At 35.4% G+C, this 18,557-nt stretch overlaps 1 protein-coding gene across 6 annotated transcripts; it reads left to right on the top strand.

Moving 5' to 3' along the window:
- The first annotated feature begins 11,384 nt into the window (after positions 1 to 11,384).
- Positions 11,385 to 14,723, top strand: LOC149146835 (CBL-interacting serine/threonine-protein kinase 26-like). Of its 6 annotated transcripts, none has more exons than XM_089438644.1 (14): positions 11,386 to 11,741; positions 11,860 to 11,922; positions 12,011 to 12,082; positions 12,168 to 12,275; positions 12,368 to 12,448; positions 12,546 to 12,599; positions 12,696 to 12,821; positions 12,896 to 12,985; positions 13,081 to 13,191; positions 13,664 to 13,765; positions 13,947 to 14,069; positions 14,192 to 14,254; positions 14,339 to 14,403; positions 14,529 to 14,723. In XM_089438644.1, the coding sequence occupies exons 1-14, from the start codon at positions 11,577 to 11,579 to the stop codon at positions 14,584 to 14,586; spliced, it is 1,281 nt and encodes a 426-aa protein (XP_089294770.1). In that variant the 5' UTR covers positions 11,386 to 11,576; the 3' UTR covers positions 14,587 to 14,723. The 6 variants fall into 6 exon arrangements, with proteins under 6 accessions (XP_089294768.1, XP_089294771.1, XP_089294770.1 ...); XM_089438643.1 differs by having other exon boundaries at positions 11,387 to 11,741; positions 14,339 to 14,413; XM_089438642.1 differs by lacking the exon at positions 14,529 to 14,723 and having other exon boundaries at positions 11,385 to 11,741; positions 12,696 to 12,806; positions 14,339 to 14,522.
- Positions 14,724 to 18,557: the final 3,834 nt, after the last annotated feature.

The raw sequence follows: 18,557 nt of genomic DNA, 5'->3' as shown, positions 1-18,557 counted from the left end.
TCATAAGGGTTCAATTCCTCCTTCGACACCACATTAGCCATCTCTGTTTGATCTAGCAAAAGGGAAGATTGATCAAGTCTCCTCCTTTTCCTCTGTCTTTTCACCACAGCCTTGTGTTTAGGACTGTAAAAGACGTCTAATGGTGGGATGTCTTCTATCTGTAAAAAAATCTGATCGGATGGGTCTGTGGGAATTATTTCCACATCTCTGCTACTGGGTAGGCCGCTGGTTCCTTCCATCAGAACTGTAGTTGTGGTTGTTTCTTGACTAACTGTCACTTGGGATGTGCCGAATCCTTGAGAAATCTCAGGATTGTTTATAATAGAGTCAAATTATTGCCACTCTTGGAGGAGTTTGGGATCAATTTGAGTCTCTAAATCAATAACTTCACTGTCCTGCTTCTTTCCTTTCTCCTGCTCTGTTTCCTGCTCTTTTCCTTTCTCCTGTTCTTTTCCTTTCTCCTGCTCTGTTTCCTTTTCGGGAATTTTCTCTGTAGCAGGAGACTCGTCAATACTCTTCTACCCAGGCTCGCTTGACTTAGTTGTTGGTGTAGTAGCCAACAAGTCCAGAGGCAGAGTTTGCAACCTCTGTTCTCTGAGCCTATTGAATTCTACCAGCCCTTCATCATTATATTTCATCCTGGCCAATGTTTTAACCTAAGACAATGATTCTGCTGAAGAAAATAAATCATCAAATTCATCTTTTTCATGGTCAAACTTAGTAAGTTTGGCCTGTTCAAGCACATTATAGGCAACCTTCTGGGGATCGAATTACCTGTTAGGGATGGTCGCAAGATTGAGCATATTTATTTTTCCTACCTCCTTCTCAGCATGTTTCCAATCAAGTATCATATAAACATCGCATCTTAAAGGGAATACAGGCCATAGCTGCTTTTTGGAAGTCCTAAGAGTTTTGGACGTTCCAGCGGTTGTGATTTGGTAAGCTAATTCTCGTGCCAACATTTTATCCGGTACATACAATGGGAGGACATGGGGTTTTGTGGCACTACCAAACACCCGTATATATGTGAATTTATCTTCCCCGAACCAATTTCCCACAGCAGTCAAGTCAACTTCTGCCTCCTCGGAAATCCTTGGGGTAGGCTTATCAAAAATGGCATAATAGATAGGCAGCATGAAACTGTTACAGATTTGATACAAGTGGTCTTTATAATGTTCCTTCCATAACATCTGATGGTATATGTGGATTGGCTTAGGGTCCTGCGGTGTCCACCTCTACCCAAGTATCGGGTATTCGGAATTAAAACAAAGCATATCCATAACATAAGCACTGTAATAGAAGGGAGGAATAGTCCTGGTGGTTTTGCGTGAATTGAATCAAAATCAAGAATTGTAGAGGCTAATTTATCAGACAATATATTGGCCCAATCCATGACGTAACTACTAGTTTCTGCTTCCATTAAAGGAACCATTTCGATATCAAATTTTGTTGAATCATGCATTCCCCATATCCTACACATCATTGCCCCAACGTAACAGTAAGGAGATGCTAAGGAATCCATGGAGTACTTACCCGATGATTCATGTTTTTGCTTTGTGGGATTCTGTCTCCACTGTCTAATCGGGGCTGATTCCGTCTCATTCTCCTCTGCGAATTTCTTTAGAAAAGCTTTATTGTATTTCTTTTCAGGTTCGGGCAAATGGTACATTTTCCTCAAGTCGTCAGGCTGAAATGAACCGAAAACTCTTCTATCAACTGTGAAAAAGGTCCTATTAGAAACAGGAATTTGCTTGACCACCCATCTGACCACATTAGTGTAAGGGAGAATTTTCTCTCGAGTTACTATCTTGTGTAAAAATGAGTTAGCCAAATCTTTCAGTGAGGCTTTTGATTTATTAGTTGAGCCTGCAGTAGCTTCTGCCGACACCTCCTCTGGTTCTTCTGCCTTAATTAAATTATAGATGCTTTTCCAGCTTGTATTTCCAAGGCCGAGACATGTAGTGTCCGAAATTAGGCCCTTTTTGCTTGGTCCTGGGTCACTGGTGGGCTAGACTATTACTGCAGGGGCCGCTGCTGCAGCGGATCTCTTAGATTTCTTTCCCATTTGCTTAAAACTTGATACTTCAACGGAATTCTACACAAGGAAGGAAACCAGCATGATACAGAGAAATAAATAGCAAGAGCCAATATGAAAGAGTTATATCTTTTAACGAATAATCAAAGATCGTGGTAAAATTGCCGCAGATAGAATCTAAGTGGAAAATCTCGGCATAACTGCTTCATTAATTGGCCGCTTCACCTGTCAATCATGATAAAGAGGCTTTTAAATAATCCATCATCACGTCTATTGGTTCAAGCGGTTAATCGCATTTGATGATTGGCGACGTGAAAGGGAGGTTTTCCATAATAGTCCAAAATATCGTTCAATCACCAAAGGTGATATAATGCATGCCAATCTTTAATATGCTTAGAAACACGTTCCCTGATTTAATGCATCGCAATCAAGACAGGGCTCGGGTCACTTTATTTATGCCATTGCGAAATTGCCGATCACCGATGGCGATATGCCTTATCGCATCGGGGGATTTGAAGGTGTCACAATTAACGCATTGATTACCACAGCCGATTGCCGATAGCGATGCCTTTTATCACATCGGAGGAATGGGGGATGCCTTATAAATGATGCGCTTTGCTTTTCCCCGATATCCGATAGTGATTTCCCTTAATTCAATGGGCCTTTATTTATGTTCCTTTTATTATTGCGATAGGTGATCTTGCGATCGCTTTATCGTAATAATAAAAAGCTTTATGATTTGTTTAAAAGGCCTCTTTTATCATTGTTTAAAAGGGATATCATATTTTAGTCGGACCTTTTGATGAGGGTTTTTTTCTAATAACAAGTTAATACCAATTTATTCACACATCTATGTTTAAAAGGGACCCATTTCATATTATGATTTTTTAAGAAAAAATTTATGAAATGGGGGGTTGTTGTACATCACAACAAGGTGTTACACATCACTTGTTGAGTTTCATTCAAATCTTCTCAAACTCCATTAACCTTCATCTTTCCCAACCAATTCCCAGGAATCAAAACTTAAAAGGAAAGACAAGAAACAAATAAGAAGAAAACCCTGAAAACCAATAACAATATGACACCACAAACAAAGTGGTATGGAAATACACTAGACACAAACAAAACTGCAAATCAATCACAAGAAAATCACAAAAGACCAAAAGCACAAGACTAACAATAAACACTGTGATTCAATCCCCATGGTTCCTAGTCCTTCCAAAAAAAATCTCAACCCGAGCCTTCTTCAAGATTTCATGGCAGTCTCTATGCCATCCAATCCCCTGTGTCATATTGCCATGAACACATAACTATCAGTGCATAAATAAACATAACAACATACTAGTTACCTTACCTTGTTATGCCAATCATGTCGACTTGTAGCTGAACACATTTGTGCCATGTATCAAGGGACTCCAATTCCCTTGTCAGATCTAGCTATAACTAGGCACCAACTGTTATACATGTCCATGAATATAGCACATATCCACATAATTTCAAACAAATTAGGGTTAAGAAGACTTCATGTATGCAAATAACTTATTCATTTGGAATTAGGGTTTCCAAACATAGCCCAAGTAATTCTTTACCAATTACTTTCTTTTATCTTTTATAACTTGTTGCAGTTGAGTCTTAATTTTGTATTATCACATCACCCAACTGTTAGTTATGTAAACATATCAAGTGATACCTTGTCAAGCTAATACCAATCATGTGACACCTTGCAACTACTCACACATGTTAATCTTACGTTCCAAAGATCAAGACTTCATGTATATTAATTTGAAATCAACATTTACCAAGACTAACAATCATGTCATAATCAACTAATAGTCATAAGACATAATGCTACAACTATCACCTACTTACACTCAAGTACATATCAGTTATCTCAACACATATGTGTTAGTATGACCATCTTAAAACAAGATCATTTCTACATGCAATCTTATAGACACATACTCATGTCGTGCAATTAATCAAACATTCAAAAAACTATAAATGTACCATGTTAAATAAATCAACTAGACGTCATAATAGACACCAAACACTCAAACACCAAATAGATGACATAATCAAACAGTCGAGCACCAAATATACGACATAAGCAAACTCATACCTTAATGTATCTTAGGGGAGGCTATCTAGTTTGCACAATCAAGTTAGATTAGCATGATATAAATTCACAACATATCAACTCAAACATAAATAAGATCATGATATCCATAATAGTCACTAACTAGCATGTTCACATCATAAACTCATAAATAATTATCATTAATACATAATAATCACATCTGCACAGTTAATCTAGATTAATACAACATATATCACATCATATTAACTCATACATGAATGTCATAATCCTAACCATTCGCATAGACCAATCCAACTTAGTATGATACGTATAACATCAAGATATTAATGTAATAACCTTAATCATCAAGTTACTAGCATATACAAACAACAAGTTAACCTATAACATACTCATCAGCAACATATAACCTAATCATCAGGCTAACTATCATATAGCAACAACAAGTTAACCTATAACATAGTCAACAACAACATATAACATATAACATAATCATAACAAGTTATCTAACATAAAACAACAATAGCAATGCATACAATCACAGGTTATTATCATTCAAGACGATCCAACACATGTTTATATGACTACACTGATCAACTAGTATATATCATACATGTAACCATAATAATAATAGAATGAAAAAGATGTATATAACCCTAATGCGTATAAAAATCCATTAAATAACATACCTGCATGCAAAACATACAATACCTCTATGACGATCTTCTCTCACCTTGTGGTCCAATTTCGCAACATCACTTTGATGATCTGCATCTCCTACTCTATCTCAACCAACACATCAACATCATAACGACCAACAACATCATGATGACCTAATTGAATATAATGACTTCGCAATGCATATCTAACCTACCATACATGCATAACCATAACCATGACAATGCATGCATATAGACACCGACACAAATAACAATGCATATACACCCATACACTCATGACAACACATCCCACAACAACACCATCAACCTTCACATGGAAACATCACTACAACTATGAGTCATACCATACAAATGAAACAAGAACATGGAATGCAAGCATAAGGAACACATATGTAACTGACATGAATGCATGACCAACACACCACCCATCCAGTCTGAGGGGTGAACCATGCTCTGATACCACTTTTTAATACCCTCCTCCCACATCTACCCAAGTCGCCATCCAACCAGGGTAAATATGTGACAAGAAGTTACTATGATATGATTTGACCTCCTAAGTCATGTTAAGGAAGTGGAACTAATGGAAACACACCATACATCCCTTCGACATCAATAATAGGACCCCTAGGAACCATCCCAACCTTCCTACTAACCAGCCCCTGAGTCGCACTGAGTTTTTAAGCTATTAAACCTCTAGATGCTCCCATGCTATGGGAATTCAAGTTTCCAGAGAGCTCTTGATGCTCCCACAAGCCTACATGCCTGTGCACAGGGACTATTTCCAGCAGACCCATGCTAGAGTCCAGGGACTTTAAGGCACTTTTCAAGCCTATAATTTCGACCACTTACCAGAACTTGTTGTAACTTCCAGAATTGATTAAACACATGATGAAAAGACTAATAAACCAAAAAGTAATTCCAGGACTATGTTTGACCATCCCCAAACAGGACTAACATTCTGTCAAACACTTGGCATGAATGAAATCTACAAGTTTAAATGATAGAGCATAAGGGTCTAATACTTATCTAAGATTCACTATGAGGCATTGTTTCCTTAACACTTTAGTTACAGTTTCATCCATTAGACCATAGATACATTGTTCATTCATATACAAGTAAAAACAAGATGGGATCCATACATAGCCACTGTCATAATACATATTCATAACCATCATAATAACAACATAAATACCAATGAAACAACGGCCATCTAATACACATATATCCTAGTGTAATACTCATGAGATAAAAAGGAGAAATAACCTCATATTAATGATGCAAAATCCAACTCAGTATGGGACTACCATGCTCCACCCAATCATAGAATGGCTGAGCCAAAACTCTCTTCAGCCATTCACCCTTGTGCCATATTCCAAGCATGAATGTGGGATCTCATAAAACACATTAATCAAAACTATCTAGGGCTTCCAGAGGCCAAACCACCTTAATGCATCAAACAGTGGTTCCACCTCACAGTTGGAGATCGCAAAACAGTCATCAGATTGGTCTCTACCCAAGCCTTCCAAGTCTCTAGAGCATTTTTTCCAACCCGACTTCTAGGACTAATGACTCAACTTGTAATTTATATTGGGTTCCAGAGCGTTTATCCAACCAATGCTCCAGGACTAGTAATTCAACCCATAGCTTTTACTAGGCTTTAGAACATTTGTCCAACCAAGGCTCCAAGACTAGTAACTCAACCCACCTAGGGCTCTAGAGCGTTTGTTCAACTAAGGCTCCAGGACTAATAACTCAAATCAAGTTGTTACAGAGGTCTAAAGCGTTTGTCCAACCAAGGCTCCAGGGCTGATAACTCAATCTGACCCATTACAGGGTTCCAGAGCGTTTGTCCAACCAAGGCTCTAGGAACTAATAACTTAACCCAAGCTAAAGGAAACATGAGAACCAACTAGAAAACAAAGAAATAAACCCATAACACCATGGTTATCCAAGAAATGGTGAGGCTAGGCAAATCCACTGTCAATCCAGGCAATCCTCCATGCCAATACAGATCATAACCAAGAAACCACATGCATGTGTCATGCATGCCGAAACTAGTGAGGAAAACATACATGCAACTCGATACCTGCAAGAAAAACCCGTTATAGCTGTTGATCCCGATGTCTTCTTGCACTTTCCTACTCTTCATTTTCCTTCTTTCTCCAAAACTCCAAGTATGACACACTCTCCAAGAGTGCTCCAAGACAACTCTAAGTATCCAAGAGTATGAGAGAGAGAATAGAATAGAAGAGAGCTCGACCAAAACCTATCAAAAGCTTCCCCATTGAACCTCAAAAGCCTTTTTATTAATGAGGCCTCTATTTTTCTTCATTTTCCATTATTTTCCTTCATTTGCCTCCTCACATGCAAGTTGTGACCTTTCATCTTACTTTTCTCCTAATTTCCATCATTTTCATAAATAAATGTGCCAAAAGTGCCTCACGTCTTTCGAAAGCCTTTTCAATTGTCTTTGCTAGTTTCCTTTAGCCATAATAACCAAAATGAACACCCACTAGGATGTTTTTCCCATCATTTAGCTTAGAATATGTGTCCCATGACCATGGTCTTATATATTTTTACATGGATTTTTAACGAGGGTTGTTACAAATGATACCAAAAAAAAGTGCTCACTCATGTTTGGACATTTAATTAATTTGTATACAACTTATTTCCAAAAAAAAAGTAACATATTAATTGTGAAAACTCACACTTAAAAAATATATGTATGTTAAATGGTACTATATATATATATATATATATATATATATATATATATATATATATATATATATATATATATATATATATATATATATATATAATTAAAATGTTTAAGTATTTCTTTTATAAATAAAAATATTAGATATTTTAATTTTTAAAATTTTCATTAAAAAAAATAAAAAATAAAAAATTGGATGTTAATTTTTTTTTTTTATAAGCTTGGTAGGACTACATCTTCATCATGTCCAACTTCTCACCCCGATTGGTGGGGGGGGTGTTGCGGCAGATAGCACAAGATTTGAACCCAAAACTTTCGGTTCGGTGAAACTTCATTTCCACGGGCATTACCAATTGAGCTACCCCAAGTAGAGTTTTTTGGATCTTAAGAAATTAATATACTTTTTCATATTACTTTTAATAAATAAACTTGGCGTAGGACTTGTTACGCTTTATTTTCAAATAAAAACAGGTCAATAATTGCAATGATTTTTCTCCTCTAGAATATATGAAGTGAATGCTTCGTAATATGCAGTTTTTTCTCTAGTCATATGCGGTTTTGTTTAGAGAATGTTGATGGTTGTCTGTCAAAGATGAAACATTTTTTCTTAGTGATTCTGCATCTGAGATATGACAGAGGATGATAGTGTTCAATCTCCTCCTATGCTCTCCTCAAACCATGAGGAGTAACACATTTTTTTTTTTTGGTCCTCAAGATTTTGGATGGTATGGAGATCTAATTGGTTAACTCTTGAAAGGTTGTCTTAGACTTTTCTTGTGGTATAAATGTTGAGATCAACATGATGGTTGATTCTTTGGTTCTTTTTTCTCACTTGTGAATGGGTGCATCCTCTTATGCACATGGTATATTTCTATGGATCTAGGTTCTCATTAGTGTTGGATTATCACACTCACTTCATTAGGAATAGATTACATGGACTAACTGCCTCTATGATCCACACTGGGACCACTTAAAAAGGTAATGATAATTCTTTGGAAGTTTACTAATGCCTGCATATTTTGGTGTAATGTAAAACCTAACATGGTATCATAACCTTGGCCCATGTTTGATTCCCCAATTTTCTTTTGATGGGGGTGTTGGATTTTCACACTCACTTCATGGAGAATCGATTACGTGGACTAATGAAAAATCTAACAATTAGATTGTGGGTTTTGGTGTAATGGAAAACCTAACAATTAGATTGCTCCTCCCTCGTGGTGGAGTGATGGAATGTTATGGCACTGAAGTTTTGGGTGTGGACCTGGGTACTTATTGGAATGCTCCTCTGTCGTGGAGCATATGATGTAAAACCTAATGGAAAACTTAACAAAAACAATTACCTAACAATTAGATTTCTCCTCCCTCGTGGCAGGGTGATGGAATGTTATGGCATTGAAGTTTTAGGTGTGGACCTCAATAATCAATGGAATTCTCCTCTATCGTGGAGCATATGATGTAAAACCTAATGGAAAACCTAACAAAAATAATTACCTAACAATTAGATTTCTCCTCCCTCGTGGTGGAGTGATGAAATGTTATGGCATTGAAGTTTTAGGTGTGGACATGTGTACTCAGTGGAATCCTCCTCTGTCGTGGAGCATATTATGTAAGACCTAATGGAAAACCTAACAAAAAGATTGTGGGTTTTAGTGTAACAGAAAACCTAGCAATTAGATTGCTCCTCCCTCGTGGTTGAGTGATGGAATGCTATGGCATTAAAGTTTTGGGTGTGGACTTGGATACTCACTAGAATGCTCCTTCGTTGTGGAGAATATGACATGTTCCCTCTGGTTGATCTAGGTGGATGTTGGTGGTCACCCACCTATTCCACTGGAACCCCCCATGACTATCTCTTTTAGTTTTTCAATTTCCTTAATTGTATCATAGTTTACTATTTTTGGTAATTTTTTGGGTCCTGAACTTCCAGAGCCGTTTTGAGGCCCTAAACGACATTTTCTTGGCAAAATCAAGGTCAATAGAGATCCTTGACTAGTGATGGCTAGTTGGAAGTTGTAGTCCTCGAATAGATCTTTCCAACGAGGTATTATGTGCGTAAAACAGAGATCGTACGCCAAAGTTACAACCTCAGGAAGTTGATGTACCAATTTACCCAAACAGGGCCCATAATTTTGGCGCTTCATCTCCTAGGGTTAGTTTTTTGGATGTTTAGGGTTTTCCATTCTTTTTGGATGTTTAGGGTTTTCTATTGTTTCTCAATAATAAATAAGCCTCTGAGCCTCATTGTAAGACAGTTCATAGGCATGTATCTTCCACATCTCTTCTCAGAGATAAGCTACCATCACCCGAGCTAATCTTGTTTCCATTATGTTTGTAAGCATATTTCAGTATTTTATATTAATAAAATGAAGCGTTATATCTGTTGCATCTTTGTATTTATGGTTATATTTGTAATTTGTTGCGTTCAGGTTTAAGTTTAGACCACTGGTACATATGAAATGGTTTATTAAATTAAACATTGTGTTTGGGTGTAAAATAATATTGTGTTTTCGTTATTATTACATATAAATATGGTTTGGTACCTTTCATTCTAATAAACACCAAATTAAAATTAAATATTAAACCAACAATTAAAAATAACATTCATCAATTAAATATTTTAAATATTATTATGGGTTTATTAAAATCTTGTTATCTATAGGTTTAACCATATTAACTTCAATTATCAAAATATTTTTCAAACACTGGAAAGCAAGTTACATTTTTCAATACATGCCCATTTTCATAATAAAATTAATATTAAAATAATTAAAATATATATCTAATTACACAACATATTAAAAGTAAATGTTAAACCAAAAAACATAAATATAATCATAAACTTTAAATATTATTATATATTTATTAAAATTATGTTATTTGAAGAATTATCTCTATTAACATCAATTATCAAATTTATTATTAATAGGAGTTATACTTTTCAACATATGCCCATTTTTCTTATTAATAATAAAACTAATTATAAATAATTAAAATGTGTGACACACTTTCACATTAATACTCTAACATTGAATTGTGATACACCCTTTCATTAAAAATAAAAATAAAATTGTTATGTATTTTTTATTTGGCTTTTTGTAAGTTGTTACGTACCTACACTTTCAAATATATACTCTAACATTGAATTGTGTTACACGTAGTTATATATTTTTTATTGATTTTTTTTTAAGTTGTTACATACCTATGATTTAAAATACTTATGGAAAGAAATGCAGACTTGGTGTTTGAAGATATAGATATTTAGTATTAATTTACTGACAATAAATATTTTTTAATTATTATTTATATATATAAAAAAGAGTTGTAAGATATAACTTATAATTGTTTTTGCCTAATTAAAAAAGTTAACAATCTACGTGATCCGGATGAAAGTCTGCAGCTCTAAGGGCTCTTAATACGATTTTTTTATAAATAAAAGTAATGAATGAATCTACATTCCAAAATAGTAATAACGGTCTCAATATTGGCTTCACTATCATTTCTCTCACCATTTTTATAAATAAATAAAAACATACACAAAAACAAACTTCTTCCGAAAATTTTCATTTTATTACAACGCTCTGTGTCTTTTGTTAATGTTTCTTTATGCCATTGACTGAGTGTTCGCATTGATATGCCATCGAATGTCTTGAATTCTCTTTTCCATTGGTGTCTGCAAAATGTCGTTGTGACTAGTTGGAAGGGCCAATAGTAAAACTTTGGTTAGGTGGCGAGTCTAAATTGCCAACTGTATTGCCAGGTCTGAGCCGGACATTACGTGAATAAAAGAAACTTAGTTTCTCCCGGGGCCATTATAGAGTCGAGGAAAGACAAAGTATATCCTCACAATAATTAAATGCACATATCGTAGACGTAACCGTATCCAATCGTTAAAGTCGGGGGAGGGCTGAGGATATACTTTAGCATCTTCAACTCAAGATTGAATCGTGCATCACTTGGGAATCTCTGCTGAGCGGATCTGGCCTTTTGTTGCCTGCTCGGGAGTTTCCCAACCCTGGAAGAATATCAGGGGGAATCCGGTTAGGGGGGATGAACCTGACTAAGAACAGGATCGGGAAATATGAGCTAGGACGGACTCTGGGGGAGGGAAATTTCGCCAAGGTGAAGAGCGCAGTTAACGTGGAAACTGGGCAGAGCTATGCCATGAAAATTTTGGAGAAGGACAAGCTTTTACATTACAAGATCGTCGACAATGTAATTACAGCTTGCTCAATTATATCCTTCCTTACAGAGGATTTGATTCTCCCCCATTTAACTAGAAAATATGGTTGTCATACCTTAGCGATTTGATGGGTTCTTCTCATGTGTGCAGTTTACGCGCGAAATATGCAGTTTGAAGCTCGTCAGGCATCCAAATGTCGTGAGACTATACGAGGTTTGGTATGCTCCTTCAGATTGTATCTGCAATGGAATATTTTGGAAGCAACTCACATGTTTAACTACTGGTTTTGGTTCTTACACAGGTATTGGCGACTAAGCAGAAGATATACATTGTTCTTGAATTTGTGGACGGGGGTGATCTGTTTGACCACGTCGTGAGTGCCTGCCTGCCGTATTGTAAGTGTTTGCAGTTTTAGTGTCATGTGATTTTAAAACTTAATTTCCCTTTTCTATAAACAGTCGTGTAATGGCAAGCTGGAGGAAAGCAGAGCGAGAAGATACTTCCAGCAGCTTATCGATGCCGTAGGATATTGCCACAGCAAGGGTGTTTACCACAGAGATTTGAAGGTATAATATATCGTTGAAGCCTCGATATTTTTTAATGGATGCTTATCTTGTGAAATAAACTTTAGTTGTTGAAACATATGAATCATGATCAGCCCGAAAATATTCTGCTCGAAGCAAGTGGAAATGTGAAGATATCTGACTTTGGCCTCAGCGCGGTGCCTCAGCAATTTAGGGTATGTCTGCAATAACATCTGGAGCCAGTAAGTAATTTTGATGCAATAACCATTGATAAGGGTCTCTGATTATATTGTGTGTGGTTGTGGTTTTCAGGAAGACGGGTTGCTGCATACAACTTGTGGAAGCGCTAATTACGTGGCACCCGAGGTAACAATTTTTCTGGAGTTTGTGCTGCATATCTGGAGTTAATCACAGTTGTAATTGATAATCTGTGAGACAAGAATTGGATTGTGTCTGGCGCAGGTGATTGCTGGCAGAGGATACGATGGTGCTACTGCTGATGTTTGGTCTTGCGGTGTCATTCTTTTTCTTCTCTTGACGGATCAGCTGCCATTCGAGGACACGAATCTTGCTGTATTGTATTATAAGGTAACTAGGAATACAAAATCACAATAATTGAATAGATTGTGTATGATGATTTATTTAGCACACCGACTCTGCAGATCTCCAAAAGCGATTTCAAGTGTCCAAAATGGCTCTCTGTTGGGGCTCGCAATTTGATCAAACGAATACTCGACCCCAATCGCAAGACGGTGATTGAAAAACGACCCTTTAGAGATTGAATGGTAAAGGTTTTTTCCGTACAACGGATTATGATAAATGTTTATTGTTCATAATTGATATACAGCGCATAACTATATCAGAAATAATGGAAGATGAGTGGTTCAAGCAAGGCTATTCACCGGCTAAGTCTGTGGAAGAGGACACTTATCTTGACTTGCCTTTTACAAACTCAGAGGTATTCATTTACTAAATCGCCACTTCTCCTGCAAGAAAAGATATTCGTTCTTTCATCTCACCCACAGTTCATTCTTCTACTGTCCGAATCGCTCGAAATCTCCAATTTTTTTTAGGGGGTGTCTAAGTTATAAATTTGTGTGGAAAGTTAATTTTATGATAATGGCTTTTTTTATTGGTAGAAATAGATTCGACATCATTAAAAATTTTAGAAACTGGAAACTCAAATATTAAAGTTAGAAAAATATAAACAGACTTCCCAAAATTTCGACTGGATTTTAACAAAAATCATAATTAAATTTTCAGTATCAAATCTATAGCCTCATTAGAGTACTCTAATGACCGCCCGATGACTTGAATTCTGGTATGCTGTTTAGTGCGTGCTGGCCTTTAATGTCTCGGTGGGTGGCTGTTTTATTATACTTTGTGGGTTCGAGTTTTAACCCTGGAATGTTCCCTCCTCTAATCAACAGGACAATATGCCGACGGACGAAACAGGACAAGTTCTGATCAATGCTTTTCAGCTCATAGCGATGTCATGGAGCCTGGATTTGTCCGGTTTATTTGAAGAAGAGGTAGGCTCATTGTTGTGTGGCTTTTCAATTTTTCTAAAGGGTAACTGAACATTAGCAGCTTGTCAGTTATAGTAACTCTACGGTCAGTTCATTCAACGGTCACTGTACTCTCGAAGTGGAATGGCCGTATAATGGTCATTACATTAATTGAAAGAAAGGTGAATGTGAAATCATGGCACAGGATGTTACTGAAAGAAAAACAAGATTCACGTCCATGTTCCCGGCCAAATATATTATGCACACAATCGAGGAAACGGCCAAAGCCATGGGTTTTCAAGTTCAGAAGAGGAATAGCAATAGCAAGGTTTGTATCGGTATCTAAACATGATCCCAGTGACTGATAAATATTATAATTTATTATAGATTTTGAAAATATTTTGAATGTGCTGCTATTTAAAATTGAACATTTTGTCACCATTGTTTCAGCTAAACTTACTGCACGTTGATCCGAAGACAAAGGGGAAGGGACATCTCTCTGTTGCAGTGGAGGTGAGTGAGTTTTGCTCTACTTACCCATTCAACCATAAGAGTAATTAAATAACTAAAAACTATTGTATCATGTGTTGGACTCAGTTGTTTGAGGTGAACCCTTATTTGCACATGGTAGAGCTCAGAAAATGCGCGGGCGACATAGCACGGTACAGAGAGGTGCAGTTGAATATATATATTTATTTTAATGCTATGGAATCGCAAGATCTATTTAGTTGTGGTGTGAATGACTCGTAACTTCAAACTGTACGCTCATGGATGCCATTATACACAGTTGTGCAGAAAGGTATCAAATAATCTTAGCTTGCAAGCGACCTGTAAATGAGACGTGAAGAGGGACGAATAACTTGCCTGTCGCCACGCTATTTTGATGTAATTATCTATAAAATTTTGAGTTGTAAATGGTCCATCTGTAACTCATTTGTATCTTATCTGCATAATGTTAGACTTGGATTTTGATAAACAACAATCAGTGTGTAATTTGTGAGGGCCCCGAAATAGCAAGTTGTATGAAAAAGGAAATAGACAGATTGGCACCCGATCGATCGATATAAATCTTAAAACACAAGTCCAATCTTGAGGTCTGATAAGCAATAGTTGCATTTGCGTGTACGAATTGATCACTCAAGTCTTTCGATTTTCTCAATTTTGGTGAAGCAAATAGTAAGACCGTACTAGCTAAATTTCATTTATATTTCATTTCATCTAATAAACAACTGAATTGAATGTGATATAAGCTTCTCACGTTTTATCATCCTTAAAATATTTAAAATCCTTTTCATATTCTAGGAGTTATTTTTATGTCATTTCAATTTTCATAATCTTGTTATATTATATAAATGAAATGATGGGTAAATACAAATTGGTAATATATGATAAACATCAACGCAGTTATTTTATGATATATAGTATGTAAATTTAAAAAATATAAAAATTATTTTTTTTCCTTCCAATAACAATTAATTTCACAGTTATTAAATTATAATTTTTTAATTTTCTTAGTGTTTAAATTATAATTTTTTTTATAAGTTTGGTGGGATTATATCTTTACTATGTCCAATATATTACTATGGAGAATTGAACTAGTGATTTTACATCAAGGAGTGCCTTAACAAAGTACTAGATCACCATCTACTAGTAACTTCACATCAAAAAGTGTTAGTAACTTTACATCAAAGAGTGTCTTAATTATTAATAATTATAAAACAAATTAATATATGAATCAAATATATATATACATTTTAAATAATATGTAATAATATTCTAAACCATATGAATATTATTATCAATCTTCTCGCATATTTAACTTTGTTAAATATTTACCATCAAAATAATACTCACTAATAATTAAATTAACTATTGTGAAATAAACATGATTATCAACCTAAATAATAGAATTTTATTTATCATATTATAGTTCAATATATCAATTATTTAGAATTTTATTTATCATATTATAGTTCAATATATCAATATTTAAAATATTAGTAAATCTGATATTGAAATAACTAATTGAACTTATCATATTATTTTTATAGTTTAGTATATCAATATTTAAAATATTATAATTATAAAAGAAGAAATATTATTTCTATAAGATTAAAAATAATATTTATATTAGCATGTGTTTAATTTAAATACAATATTTTTTGAAAATAATATTTAAAAAAAAATTATAAAAATATATTTATATTTAAAATAAAATAAAATAAGGTTATATAAATTTTTTTTAATAGAATGAAGATTATTACAGAAATTTTTCAACATGAATGTTAAACTCTACCTCATCAATGAAATTACATGTCATTGTAAATCTAAGTTTCAATTGTTTATATACATATAACTAAGAAATTTCAAATACCCATCATAAAGGATATGGTTTTGGATGTGGCTTAGTTTCAATGTCCTAAAACATTCCTCAAAAATAAGATTAGATTGCAAATTACTATCAAAGAGTGCATCAATCTTTATTTATTTTGAGATGAATCTAATAAAAAATAGCTCACATTGTTTTTTTTCATCATCCGTAGTTTTTTTATTTTAAAGAACGAGTGTTAAAACTAGAAAAAACTTATGAAGATATACAATGTATTCCCATGGTCGTGATGTTGGTTTCATCGACAAAATCTTATCCAAGATCTTGTTGGATTGTAGTAGTGGCCTTCTTATTATCCTTTTTATTTTTCAACCGTTTTGGCTTTAGATTTGGATTTCTCCAATACCTGGCATTGTCATGTCCTTCCTTTTCACAACATGAACATGGAGGATTTTTAGCTTCTCTTTTCACTATAGATGTTCTTTCTTCCTTACCATTTCTTATATTTGATTCATAAACTACAATGGATATTCTACTCGATAGTTTTTCACAATAGACGTGATAAAATTATACGTAGAATTTGAAATATATATCATGAGGGCTATTTTTTCCTTAGATTTATGGAATAATTAAATTATTGCTTATTTTGTATACATGCAAAATATAAATATGCATAAAATAGAGAACAAGTAGAACAATCGCTCGCAAACCACAATAACACAAGATATGATTTAGGAAATCCTTTAAGAAGAAACCTAGTTGAAAGGTGAAGCTACTTTGCTCTCTCTTTCTATGAATGCAAATGGATGCTAGTACAAAGGAGTGACACATATGGCCCATGGGATATATACCAAAAAACCTCTATGTTTCTTCTCTCCCTATTCACTCTTAGCTACTCTACTCATCTATGGAACAAAATGCACTCTAATAGAGTGGAACCCCTTTTCATCCTATGGCCTCATTATAACACAACTTGATATCCAAATATTGTTTAAATTTGACCATTCAACCCTCAATATGAGTTATAAATTGATGCTTGTAGATTCTTCTTCATAATTCCCATGTGGCTAGCACCTTTTCCATGAGTAATGGGGGTTGACATGGAATTCTCTCGAATTATGGTGGTCAATTTTGATAAGTAAACTTTTAGGAGGCATACCTTTCTCATATGAACTTGGATTGAGGAAATCCTTGCGCCATTGGAAATGTATTGATTGTACATTATGGAATATGGGTCTATATAAGGCCAGGACCACAAAATGTGCTCATTTAAAGCCTCAAAATGTATCATGAAGTTTTCACCCGAAATTTTCCAAACTGGGACCATCAGTGAAAATGACCTTGCAAGCTAAATCCTACAACTTTACAACTGATCCAGGTGGCTCCAGGGACACACACAGGACAAAGAGGGCTTATGGAAGCTCGAAAATCAAAGTGATTAGAAATGTTTCGAACTAGGACCAGAGCGTAGATCTTATTGTCTTGATCGCAACGGTGTGAACGGTTCATCAATCTGAGCTCATGTGAGGGAGAACGAGCCAGTCAAAGTTTTGGTCAAAGTTGGGTTGCGGGCGAGGTTTAAGTGTCCTACAATTTGACCAACCCTGGGGCATGAAACCTACCTCTTGAAAGCGGGTGAATTTGTTGAATCGTTAATTTTTTTAATATCCCCTATATTAGACTGTAGGTTTTAACCCTGTACATAAATTACATGCATAAAAATTCTAAAACACATAAAATAAACAATGTGAAAGCATAACACATAAAACACATATACACAGAGATTTTCACTTGGATCCCAAAACCGAGACTACCACCTTGATTTTCATTATGTTCCTTTCAATGTTACAATACATATTTATACATGTCGAAGCATCCAATACCATGGACCGAAAACCATCGCGTCCAATACCATGGATCAAAAACCATCGCGTCTAAAAAACATGTGCGAAAATCATGCACAAAACCATAGGTGGGTCCGCCCAACCTAACATAGGTTCCAAACCAAAATTTTCTGGGGCGCTGCCTCGGACCCCATAAAGTGGGGTTACGGGTATGCCTCAAACCCTAAGTGACCCCCCCTCTAACCCCCAATTAACTACGTGGGCTAGTCGTGGAAAGAATATAACACAACCCAACATTCTCCCACTTGTTGTTTTATTTCCATAGGGGGCCACAAGAAAGCTTAGTCATTTTTCCAGCCCTGAAACACCCATTGTCTCTCTACAGCAAGAGAACTTCTCGAAGCTCACAGATTTTGTCAATGCATTTGCAGTATTCTTCAAAGTGTCGACCTTTACCAGCAACACCTTTTTGTCTTCTATCATATCCCTCACAAAGTGATACTGAACATCAATGTGCTTTGTCTTTGAATGATATGCGGGGTTCTTTGCCAAGAAAATTGCACTTTGGCTGTCACGGTCTATCCTTATATATTCCTATACTAACCCCATACTTGAACACAATCTCTGCAACCAAACTGCTTCC

This window comes from Pinus tabuliformis, chromosome 9, assembly GCF_031772625.1.
Source record: "Pinus tabuliformis cultivar Carrire ecotype Pingquan chromosome 9, CPIR1, whole genome shotgun sequence".
Lineage (NCBI taxonomy): Eukaryota > Viridiplantae > Streptophyta > Pinopsida > Pinales > Pinaceae > Pinus > Pinus tabuliformis.
Note: the sequence above shows the minus strand (reverse complement) of the source record. Positions and strands in the feature narration are given on the sequence as shown.